The 13,147-nt window shown below is 47.0% G+C and overlaps 1 protein-coding gene across 1 annotated transcript in view; it reads left to right on the top strand.

Annotated features, from left to right (window-relative positions):
• CNOT6L (CCR4-NOT transcription complex subunit 6 like) overlaps nt 1–13,147 on the top strand; it is an 844,987-nt gene that overhangs the window by 103,403 nt on the left and 728,437 nt on the right. Inside the window, exon 2 of the mRNA XM_085640943.1 lies at nt 6,282–6,403. Within this exon, the coding sequence (XP_085497069.1) occupies nt 6,292–6,403 (112 nt within the window). The 5' untranslated portion in view covers nt 6,282–6,291. The remainder of the gene's footprint in view (nt 1–6,281; nt 6,404–13,147) is intronic.

The following is a 13,147-nucleotide window of genomic DNA, read 5'->3' as shown; positions in this document are numbered from 1 at the left end:
AGAAGGGCCCCACGCAGATCATGGAGATGCTGGAGGGCTCACCTTTGGTGCAGATGCTGCTCGGGTGTTGGGCTTCTCAGATCCCAAAGCACAACTTGGAGGGAGCCTCGGTTGTTGCACTTGTCAGCTTGTCGTAGTCGTTCCAAGATGGCTGGCTCCACGTGTCTCGGTGCCTCCACGGGTCTCCTCTTTTCAGGGACTGTGGATCGGGCGGTGAGAGGTCTGGAGGTCCAGGTCTTGTCAGTCTCTGGGCTCGGGCTCCGGCGGGAGGCGGCGGCAAAGCAGACGTTGATTCGCTGGATGGTGCTTGCGTTAGCAAGGTGGTCACTCCCTGACCACAGGGGAGATTGGCTTCAGTCCTCTGTGCAGCAGAGCGTCGAAGTTCCCGTCTTCCTCTTAGTGTTAAGTTGATTCCAGGATGTCTGAAGTCTTAGGACACAGCTCCTACCTTTAAGCGGATTCTAGGGGCCGGACTACCTGCTAGGTCCCTCCCTATGGGTGGGACCAGGAAGGGGGGTGGTTACACCCCCAATCCTTTGTCCAGCTCGCCCCAGGCCCGGGACTGGTGTGCCCCAGGACCGGTTTGAACTGGCATATGCACCGAGGCTCCTTGTGAGCCACAGGCATGTCTGGTTTCTTTCAAGCCCTACCTGACCAATACACAAAATCCTGTCTGGGGTGGTGCACGCACCTCCCCTGGCAGGAAACCCTTTGTCCACACCTCCCAAGCTGGAAGGACTCCCAGCAGCAGGAGGGCAGACTTGTGTCTGTGGTGGCAGCATCCATTTTGTGGAGCTGAGGCTATGTCTGATTTTACCCGGGTTTCAGGTACTGTACATGTCGTGTCCCTCTAGAAGGGTGGAATGCTAACCCCGTCGCCAGAATTGGCGAGGGGTTAGTATTCCAATTCGTATGACACCTTACTCGACATGTTTTGATAAAGCCAAACCAAAGATAGCATTTAACCGCGAGGTTCATAATGCACTTAAGAGTATATGGTATGACGATATCTGGAAACAGTAGAAGGAAGTTGTTCCGACCACTGCAGACAGGCTCAGCTCCTGCCAGAGCACCATCTCACATGGAACCAAGCACTCTGCCTTCAGGATTGTTAAGGCCTGCCATAGGAGTGACTTATAGGTTACCAGGTGTCCCATTTAAGGTTAGGTATAGGTATACTACACCTAAGTAAGAGGTGATTACACCAACTTACCCCAGCTGAGTGATCAGCCAGTTGTGTCAAATTGTTAGGCCAAGCCTGGGGTGGCATAATACATGCTGCAGCCCCTGGCAGGCCTTGGGTACACCAATGCCCTGGGTACCTAGTGTACACTGGTACAGGGGCTGACAGGGTGATCCACTTCCAATTGGTTATGCACCTAGGGTGCATAGTTTTAATTTAGTAGAGAGAACAGCAGGCTGGGGGTCTGATTGGCAGGCCCACAGCCTCAAAATGTCAAAAACCAGTGAAGCAAAAAGCAAAAATTTGGGGTGACCATAGGATAGCAGACCCTACTCTCCTACAACAACTACAACAGATCAAGGCACAGTTGGTCGAGTGGATGTGTTTGCCCAGTTCTCTAATTGGCCAAATTAACTTGGTTAAGATGAATATCCTTCCACATTTTTTTCTCTTCTACGCACTACCTTTGTATATCCCTCACAAATATTTCAAACAACTGAATTCAACACTAACTCAATTTATTTGGTAAAGGGAGAAAGAATTTGGTGCTCTTAAATTCGTAAAATGACCTACATTCAGGGGTAGATCGCAGTTCCGGATTGGTGTCTTTGTTATTGGGCCAGTATCGCTAATCGGTTTCTATTACTTCACCTCTCTCATTCCAATAACTGGCTCATGGCCATCTTCATCATGAAAAACTAGGAGTAAATTTAACAGGGAGAGATTTTTCAAGGCCAGATTGAAGATGAGCGAGGCTTTTACCAAGATCTGGAAAAATGTTAGTAGGTTCTTGGGGATACTTCTTCTTCATGACCATACTCCACTATTGGATAACCCTGCACTACCGGAGTGCTTTATGACTCCGTATTTTGATACCTGGAGTCAGGCCGAAGTTCTAAATCTTGGGGATTTGTTTGATAAATGTGGGTTGATATGGAATTTTCATTACTTCGAAATAACCTCATCAAATATTTACAAATTAGACCTCTTGGCTTGGTATTACAGCTCACTTGATTCAGTCAGAATTCGCACAATTCATCTTTTATAATCGTCAAGCTAACATCTCTGAGAGGTATAAATGCCTGATGCAACACTGTTCAAGTGACCTGGGATCATGGACTGATAAATGGTCTAGAAGTGTAACTGAGCATGTTACAGACCAAGAGCTGGCTAGTAGCTGTGCTCGCTTTTGTAGGGTTATTACACCAATTACACTATGAGGCCAGGTCTATCGCTTCTTCATCAATTTTTATATATTAGCCCCTCTAAACAAGTGGTACAATTACTGCGCACACTGTTCGAGCACAGCAGCTGACAATCTTCATATGTTTGTAACTTGTCATAAACTTAAAGAATTCTGGTCTTCTATTTTCTCACAAATAGACTCTATACAATATACAGGACCTCATTTTCCCTTAAAATGGTTCTGCTAGGTATAGGAGTAACAGACTGGGCTTTCTATGATTTAACAATTGCCAGGCTGATGATTACAAGAGTTGGAAATCTGCTTCTTCTCCTAATTATGAGTATTGGTGGAAGGAAATTATGGCGGCTTATGAATTAGAATTTCAAATGGCTAAAATCTGAGGATCAATTGGGGTTTTGGATTTCGATATAATGTATGATTTATGTGATGACTTTCAGCTGCCATGATTGATTTTATTTGGTATTTGTATGATGAGTTTAATTTAATGAATTAACTTTCGAGGCAAAACAAGCATTGGCATAGCCAATAGGTCTCTCCTTTGGGACCTTATAAGTGTTTAGTTATCCAGCACAATATCCTTAGTGCAACACTATTAAGTGTTGCATTGCTAAACCCTTATGAGCTCCCAAAGGCGAGACCTATTGGCTATGCCAATGCTTGTTTTGAGTGAGTGACTCGTGCAGGTATGCTACTGTGAGGTAAAGATACTGCGAGTGCTTTTACAGGAACGCCTGTGACATTGCGCCTCTTCAAAATGTATCTTGGGTCTGGTGTAATACTTCTAGCCCCTATTCCCGTCTTCTCGCACCTAATGCATCCTTAAATGTCCCATGTACTTGACACTCCTATTACTCCTGCCCTCCAGTGACACTTTACCTGTCACAGGTGGTGGTGGAGGTCGTGGACATGGTGGTTGGGCACGTGATGGTCGTGGACGTGATGGTGGTGGAGGTGGGCGTGGTGGTAGACGTGGTGGTGGTTGTGGATGTGGTGGTGGCCTTGGTGGTGGACATGGTGGCGGAGGACAAGGTGGCGGAGGACAAGGTGGCGGAGGACAAGGTGGCGGAGGACAAGGTGGCGGAGGACAAGGTGGCGGAGGACAAGGTGGCGGAGGACAAGGTGGCGGAGACAAGGTGGCGGAGACAAGGTGGCGGAGGACAAGGTGGCGGAGGACATGGTGGTGGTGGTGGACTAGGTGGTGGTGGACTAGGTGGTGGTGGACGTGGTGGTGGTGGACGTGGTGGTGGACGTGGTGGTGGTGGTGGTGGACGTGGTGGTGGTGGACGTGGTGGTCGTGGTGGTGGTGGTGGTGGACGTGGTGGTGGTGGACGTGGTGGTGGTGGTGTTGGTGGACGTGCTGGTGTTGGTGGACGTGCTGGTGTTGGTGGACATGCTGGTGTTGGTGGACATGCTGGTGTTGGTGGACATGCTGGTGTTGGTGGACATGCTGGTGTTGGTGGACATGCTGGTGATGGTGGACGTGGTGGTGGTGGACGACATGGTGGTGGTGGATGTGGTGGAGGGCATGGTGGTGGTGGACGTTGTGGTGGTGGACGTTGTGGTGGTGGACGTTGTGGCGGTGGACGTTGTGGCGGAGGACATGGTGGCGGAGGACATGGTGGCGGAGGACATGGTGGCGGAGGACGTGGTGGCGGAGGACGTGGTGGCGGAGGACGTGGTGGCGGAGGACGTGGTGGCGGAGGACGTGGTGGCGGAGGACGTGGTGGCGGAGGACGTGGTGGCGGAGGACGTGGTGGCGGAGGACGTGGTGGCGGAGGACGTGGTGGCGGAGGACGTGGTGGCGGAGGACGTGGTGGCGGAGGACGTGGTGGCGGAGGACGTGGTGGCGGAGGACGTGGTGGTGGTGGTGGTGGTGGACATGGTGGTGGACATTGTGGTGGTGGTGGACATGGTGGTGGTGGACATTGTGGTGGTGGACGTGGTGGTGGTGGTAGACGTTGTGACGGTGTTGGTGGACGTGGTGGTGTTGGTGGACATGGTGTTGTTGGTGGACATGGTGGTGATGGTGGACGTGGTGGTGGTGGTGGAGGACGTGGTGGACGTAGTGGTGGACGTGGTGGACGTGGTGGATGTGGGGGTGGTGGTGGTGGACATGGTGGTGGTGGTGGTGGTGGTGGTGGAAGTGGTGGAAGTGGTGGTGGTGGTGGTGGTGGACCTGGTGACAAATAGTGAGAAAAGGTAAAAGCAAAACACAGTGAATGATAGCTGTGCACAAGTGAATAACTAATGCTGCTATTTTAAAGCACACACTTGCTTGTCACAGTAAAAGTAAAACACACTGCTGGCACTGCAATCCTGTGTTTGCTGGCCCGGGAGTGATGTGTGTGTGTGTGTGTGTGTGTGTGTGTGTGCGTGTGTGTGTGTGTGTGTGTGTGTGTGTGTGTGTGTGTGTGTGTACACGCGTGTGTACGCACGCGTGTGTGTACGCACGCGTGTGTGTGTACGCACGCGTGTGTGTGTACGCACGCGTGTGTGTGTACGCGTGTGCAGGCCGCTCTTTTTGGAAGCACATACTCGTGCTTGTGGGCGTGCCCCTGCTTGCTCCCGCAAGGAGGATGCCGCCACAAGCACGAGTATGTGCTTCCAAAAAGAGCAGAGCGACGGCTAAAGGCCCTCCTATGCAGCGCATATGCGCTGCGTAGGCGAGACCTAAAAAGGAGTTGCTGAAAGCATGAGGCTGTGATCATAGCTTTTGAGGCTAGCAAGGATGTTGGTTAGGTTCGAAATAGAACCATTTAAGTGGTAGAGCGTAAGGTCTAAAACAAATACTAATTAAGAGTCGTACTAGAGTTCAAACAGACCTATTTTGATACACCAAGTTTGTTTAATGGAATCTCCTTATGACAGTACAATTCCGAGGGGGATTCTTTGTGTAACCTCAGGCTACGTTTACCGCTTGAATACATCCAGCAAGTAGAAAGCCAATACCTAGTGAAGCTAGGAATCTGTCTGTTGGTTGCCACTGAAATCAATCGAAAATAGCGTTTTTAAAATGTGCTTGGCAAAATAGGACAGTGAAGTACTAAAATAGGCAAAGATAAAAATGTCCTCCTTTATATGGGGATTCCAAAATGTTTAGTTATATAGTTGCTGCAGAAGTATAAATAAAATGTAGGAACAATTTACACCTGTTCAAATAACATCACGGTTATAGCAGATAGGTAAAATATGTGAAGTTTAAATGGACAGGAGTATGAAGGAAATACCCGACGCAAGTTCACAAGACCAAACTGTTATTATGCTAATTCCAGTGGCTTCAGTTAAAAATAAATAAATAAGAGAAGTAAGGCAATAAAGTGTGCTAGGCCCAGATATCTTGCTAATGTGTCTTGTAATTAAATCTATCATTAGTGTCTATACTACAACCTTTTTCCATAAATACATTTACTGTACCAATGCTTTCTACCAAAGTAGTTCGATCTTGCCTATTTCTTTAAGAAATGGGTAATGTTTATGCTATAGATAAAGAAACCTATTGTGTGGCTGTGCTAGACTGGAGATGGTCTTAACATGAAAGTAGTTTTTGTATGTTGGGGATAAACTCCATAAATTTATATGCCACTGTCTAGCTGAATTATGCTTATATAGTCTTACAACCTTTGTCGACTGTCAAAGGCCTTAAAGCATTTGTTTTGTTACAAAATATCAATAGAACCTTTTAAGATGTTGTACTGTTTAGTAATATTTGTATTTTGTTATTTATAAACCATTTCAATGTATGTCACTTTACTTCTTAATATAATGTGCATTTGGAATTTTAAGTTCTCTTAAAGTGTTTATATACCTCTCAGGACATTCAAAATAGATGCAGTGCTTTCCTAAGCAGCTCTTGTTTCATTCTGGTAATGATTTGCATATTCTCCCATCCAGACTAACAGGGATGCCAAAAGAAAAATATGATCCTCCAGATCCTCGCAGAATTTACACAATTATGTCAGCAGAGGAGGTGGCTGATGGCAAGAAATCGCACTGGGCAGAGTTAGAAATCTCTGGTGAGTAGAGTTTAAAATCTGTAGTTTATCAGGAGCTATTGTTTGGAAAATGGTTATCAAGCATTGAAAAATCAAGGCTGAATGTAGCAATGTTTCTTATCTGCAGTAGTAGGAAAAATATTCTGTTTCTCCTAGTGAAAACTTAGTTGGAATTGATACTGCAAGTGTGTTTCTTTTGTTTTTTGTTGTGAAACCTCAACTTTTATGGGGTGGTTTGGGATGTGGAAGGGATGGGTTGCGGGTTGGAAGGGGTAGGTGTGGGTTTGGGAGGGGTGAGTGTTGTAGGGCTCAGGGCAAGGCCTAACTGAAGACTTTAACTGGGAAAATGGGTAAGATGTTCAGGAGGGGGTTGAGAGGCAGAGGGATGGGAAGTGTCTGTTGTGCATGTGTCTGTTGATGGTGTAGGTGTCTGAGGGTCTGGTGTATGTCGTGATGGTTTGCATGTGCCTTGCTTTGTTGGTGTGTGTTGTATGGGCGAGTGTGAGCATTTCTGTTTTTAGGGTGTGCTGTGGAGGTGCTGGGATGGGTCATGGTCAATGTGGCTGTGATGGTGGTAGTGGTGGATGTGTCTCCGGTAGTGAGTGCAGTGTATATGGTTGTTTAGTGGAGACTGGTTTCTATGTGCACACATTGCTATGTTAGCATAAGCGCGTTAGATGTAAAATGCCATCTTGCCACTTTGTTGCTTTTGCACACGACACTGCAGGTAGCTGTTATTACAAGAAAAGCTGCTTGTTTGGTTTTTCTTCACATGAGAACGATCTGTTGTTCACACCCCTAGATGTGCACCGCGACCTTAGTCTGAACATTGTGTACAGAAGCCGTCAAGGTCAAATAACAATGTATGCTTTTGAATTCAGGTTGACGGCCCACGCTCTAGCCATAACACGCACACAGCTGCAAATATCTGAAACTCTGGTGCCTTTAATATTGCATTTTGCATGCATGATTCAGACACTTGGAGAAAACCTTTTCCAGACACAGAGCAGAGCTGATCCTGTGATATGATTTACCTACGCTAATATTTACGGTATGGGGTTCCCCATTCAAGCCTAGGGACCTTCTACTAGTTTCATAAAACTAGCTTACTAGCGAAGGGAGGGTGGTTGCTTTCCACTATCATTTGTAATGATTTTTCCCTTCATTTTCGATGGTATTGTTACAATGCTGATGATTTTGTTTTTAATCATTTGTCTGCTTATGTTAGCCAAAGTACTGCACCTTAGGACACGTAGTTAAAAATAAACATTTTAAACTTTACCGTGTTGCTGATTACTCTTGTTGTGGACTGATATGAGAATAACAACGAAAAGGTGTTTCTGATTCCCACCATTCCTGAGAGTATTCTAAGTCGCTTGTTCTGGGTTGTCTAATCATTGGTAGCTTCGAAATGATACGGAGAACTAATGAGACACGGATGCTAGTCGGATAGGGGTTCTAGGTACTGAGTTGAGTTTTTGGTACACTGCAATTCACTGAGGTCCTGGTTTCCTGCTCATAGTTCTGTGCATGAGCAGAATCCCTGCAACATGGCGCACCTAACGTTTGGTCTTATGATTGAGACGCCTTAGTAGTGCTTATATTAGTCCACAATACCCTCACTCTTGTTTCTGGTTTGCGGGAGTGACGGTTTCAACCTACCTACTTACTTAATATATAGGTTCTTTCAAGCTTGACAATTAAAAAGGTTTAGTTTTATCTGATACCCTTTTTGTGCTACCGTTTATATAGATTGTTTTTCTTCTCTGTGTCCTTATGGCTGAAGTCGCTAATGCAGCGCATAGTCGCACACCCCTCCGGCATCATTTGACGCAGTTCGGGGTGCCTGACGATGGGATGTCTATTATCTTTGTAGTGAGTGCCGATGCATTGCATCCCTATGAGCTATTTTACTCTTGGGTTATCTTGCCGGATGTGAATGCGGATGATAATACGTTTTACTCATACACTCCTACGGCAGTCCCGGCTAATTACACACCATATAGGACGCAGGAAATCCCAATTTCTGCTTGGCAGCATCGTATTTGGTTCAATAGCGCCCTCCCCCACACGGTTACACCGGTTCGTTTGGGCCCCTTGTCCATTCCAGGGGCCACTTGGCCAGGTTTACACCACATCCACGTTATTTGCAAGCCCCAGTGGATGAGTTATGTCAACTCTATACCGTCCTGATTACGGTACATAGGGCTTTAGTGCAATACGTTTCATGCAATGTCCAGGTGGGGGCACCTGGGGTTGCGACGCAACCAGCTGGCCAGGCTAGGATTACTATTAGTCACGTCATGGTTAATTCGGTAATGGGCAAGCGCCCTCAAAATGAGAACAATATTCCTTATTGGCTTGCTGAGAAATGTGACCAGCTGGAAGCAGTTTTTACAAATTCTACTCCTGTGGAAAAACACAGGATTCTCACCATTAGTTTGCAAAAAGACTTGGTCCCCAAGGTAGCTGATTGTGATAACTGGGGTAAAGTGTTTGCAGCAGTCTACTTTAAGTGCTTCGGCATCCTGTCTGGCTGTACTGCCCTCCGTGATCAAACGTGTTCAAGATCAACACGGTCCGGAGGCGGCGGTCGAGTTATGAATGAGGCTTTTCGGCATAGTTGCCACGCTCATCCTTGCTAATGTCAAGGGAGATGCGGTTAACTTTCAAGTGTCAACTGCGCTGCGCCTTGTCTACAACGTCGATAAACCCCGGCAGTTACCAAAGATTATTGCGGAGGCTTATAAGACCATTGGCCGCAATAGTTTAGGGGTTAAACCTTTTGTTCAGACAACAACTACGCAACCGCAAACTAAGACAGGGACGTCTCCCAAAGATGACCGTCCATCTTTTCCTAAACAAAATTGGAAAGCTAAAAACCAGGGGAAGCGGCTACAGAAACAGGGGTCTCGTCCCGCGTCGCCGGTCCAAGCGACTACTGAACGCACATATGATCTGTGCGATCGCACTAGGATTAGATCTCCTGATAGATTTCAGGTTCCTGAACAACGTTCTCCTTGTTCTTCACAGGAAACATCGGTCTCACATTCCGGTGGAGGAGAACGTGGCAAAGGTCGGGTGTCCAACAAGGACGTGAGCAGCCCCGCCAGACTGACGGTAAAGGCAAGCAGGACGAATTAGCACGACAACGACCCCCGTTTCAAAAGAAAAAAATTGCTGCACTGACAGCGAGGTATGCCACAGATAGTGAGAACGCAGCTTCGGAACCTGACAAAGGCACGAACGCTGCTCGACAGCGCAGCGGAGGTTACAGTAGTGCGGCAAGCACTGCGTCCATATCTGAAGGCGACAGCAACTGACACATTCATTACTGTAGAAACTGCTGATACTAGAGTGGCTCACCCTGACAGACTATATGACATAGTCCTTTTAATAGAAGGTGACATACATCATACCATAAAAGGGATTTTGGGGGAAAATCTGACCTCTACATATGACAGTCTGTTGGCAGAGGCAGACTGCCCCCAGCTTTCGTTTTGGCTGCTCCTAGAAGGGAGGAGGTAACCCTCCCATCTTTCGTGCACACAGTGCTGAAGGATCAGGCTCAGAACTTTGCAGAAGAGTGGGCTCAGGTACTTGCTCCGGCGTTGTACCGTACTCTGGTTGGGTGGAACAAGTTGTCGCCAAGCCATCCGATTCCATTACGGTCTACGCCCCAGCCGGAACCCCAATATCCCATGCGCTGCGAAGCTAGATCTCACGTCTCAGAAATCCTTGAACAATTGGAATATCAAGGTGTTATTGAGACGTGTCACCCATGAATAATCCTCTGTTCACTGTAACTAAACCTGATGGGTCGTACCGCCTAGTTTTGGATTACCGACATTTGAACTCTGTCGGACCTGTGCCGTACAGAATACCCACAGTTCTGCCCTCGTTGATAGTCTCGTGAGAAAACGGTTTAAGACCACACTTGACATCTCCAATGGCTTTTATAGCCATAATCTGTCCTCGATTAGTAGTCAATGGACAGCCTTTACTTCCGACGGCAAGCAAAAACAGTTTAAAATATTGGCCATGGGCTACAAAAACAGTCCAGGCGTCTTTGCCGCTTGTGTTGTCTCTCTGTTGGAGAGCATTGACCCTGATGCGTACTCGTATGTTAATGATATTTCTCTCCCAGACGACGAATTATGGCCGCATCTGTGTCGCATTGAACGCATCATTGTTATATTTGTGGACTTCGGTTACAAATTCAACTTTGCAAACTCACACAGAGTATACAGTTTTGTTTTTGGGCTATGAACTCCACAACGAAGGTTGAGGATTAGCCCCTCACTTCCGTGAGAAGTGCGCATGCTTTCGTGCTTGACAACACTGAAGAAACTACAATCTTTGCTGGGTTTTTTTAAATTTCGGGCGTACTTACATTCCCGATTATGCCCAGCGTATCAAGCCACTATTTTTCCAAATCTGGCTGGCTGCCAGATCATTCTGCTATCCTGCAATCTTTGCAGGCTGATCGTGCTTCAAAATACTTACTGACGCGTGATAACCACACTAACCTGGTAATAAGAATTGTGCCTGGCGCGGTGGGTTTCAAGTACTTAACGTTCAATGAGGGCGACACAAATCGCACTTGTACACATCGGCTGAAATGCGCTTTTCCACTGTCGAAAAAGTTTTGACTGCAGTGCAGATGGCGATTCTGAAGGAGAGAGCGCTGTCTCAAGGGAAACGCATGTTGGTTGTCACACCGTATCCTGCCCTTGAGGCAGTAACGAAAGCCAGTGTACCTAATTCTAAAGCTTTGCATCCACGTTGGATACAATAGACCACTTCTCTGACATCGCCGGATGTCACTTACATCTTCGATGCCTCATTGCAGACTCAGGAGTACTTGCTGTATGAATTTGTTCATCCAGCTCCTCTGTCCTTGCTCCCGCTTGAGGATTAACATTGTGTCATTTACACTGACAGTTCGGCGCAACCGGGGATGGAATCTAAGCATGCTTATTCAGCGGCCTACGCAATAGTGGCTGGTACTTTCGTGAATGGTGAATTCAAATCTGATTTCGTGCACACACAGACGTTGGGTGATTGTACCGCCCAGTTGGCAGAGCTTCGTGCTCTGGTGCTTGCACTGGAGTTTGCTGATCCTCGAGTTACTACTCTTATAGTGAGTGACTCTTTTTACTGTGTTCAGTCTTTCAACGACAATTTATTCTTTTGGTCTCAAAATGAGTATTGTGATTCCAAAGGTAGCACAATCAAGCATAAAATGCTTTTGGTTCGAGTCGCAGACCTTAAACAACATCTGCTGCTCGTGAATGTAATTCATACTCTTGGGCACCAGCGAATAGGTGTCCACGCTGTCGGAAACAGCTTAGCTGACGAAGCAGCGGAAACAGCAGTGGCAACATATCTAGTAGCAGCAGTTACAAGATCCAAAAGTAAGATTGATGATGACATCTTGGCAGCTATTGCTGCAACAGAGAAGGGATGTGATTACCCTAGAGGTTTCCCTTCTCGGTACTCTTATCATTTAAGTCCTGATAAAGTTCCCTATGTGAGAATTAACGACGTTGCTGACAGATTGATTCCCAACGCAGACTGCAGACTTTCCTTGATAACAGCAGCTCACAAAGGTATGGCTTCTGCCCATGCCAGCGTTTCAGCGACTTTTACTCTCTTACAACAACGTTACTGGTGTCGCGGATTGTATAAACAGACTCGTGCTTATGTTCTTAACTGTGACATCTGCCAGCAGATAAAACCTTCAACTGCTGCGCGCCCACCTCAAACACAGTTGTACATATCTAATAAACCACTTGGGTGAATTTATTTAGATCACTGCAGTCCTTTCTCTTCTGATACTGCGTATAAGTACATCTTAGTTGCAGTGGATTCGTGCACACGTTTTCTTTGGGTCTGGCCACAACGGAGTGCTGATGCTCGAACTGTCATCAGGGATTTGCGTGTCTTTGTGGGAATTTTTGCATGTGGTACCCTTCATTCTGACCACGGTCCTGCGTTCGCCTCTAAGGCGTACAAAGATGCCATGAGATCTTTGGGGGTCCAAGTCAATTTTTCGTCCCCATACCGGCCTGAGGGCAATAGTGTTGTGGAGTGAATGAACCATGACTTAAAGCAATCCCTAACAGCAAGGGTTTTAGGTACTGGCAGGAACTGGTTTGCCCATCTGTATAGCGTTCAACGTGCACTTAATAATCTCACTAGAAGGTCGCTGGGTGGGCGGACCCCATATGAAATGCACTTTGGTATAAAGATGTTTGTCCTGGACCTTGATGGTCTAGACATTGCAGCGTCAGCCGCACCCTTTGACGTAAATGAACACTGTGCTGTATTACAGAATCTACAAGAGACCAGAGGCAGTCTTGCAAAGGAACACTTGCCCTCCACAACTGATGCTGTGCTTCAGATTCCGGTAGTTGGTTGGCCACCTCGAGTTGGTGACCTGGTCCGTGAGAAGGTGGAGAACAAGAAGGAGTTTGGCCCCTCTTATCGTGCTCCAGTACCAGTGCTTGGCCTGCAGGGTACAAGAACATTCATTTTACCTCCACTTCCTGGTCGCAAGGATAACGGGTACATCTTCATTGACAATGTCCAACTACAACGGGTGGCCGATTCTTCTTCGTATGACTCCAGCGGTTTCTTGTCCAGCAATGCTGAGAAATTCTGTTTTGGATCCGGCAACTACCAACAGGCCTGACATTGTCATCGAGATGCATACAGTTACTAATCCTTTATTGCCTCCACCGGCTGGTGCTCCAACTGAAG

This window comes from Triturus cristatus, chromosome 2_2, assembly GCF_964204655.1.
Source record: "Triturus cristatus chromosome 2_2, aTriCri1.1, whole genome shotgun sequence".
Classification (NCBI taxonomy): domain Eukaryota; kingdom Metazoa; phylum Chordata; class Amphibia; order Caudata; family Salamandridae; genus Triturus; species Triturus cristatus.
Note: the sequence above shows the minus strand (reverse complement) of the source record. Positions and strands in the feature narration are given on the sequence as shown.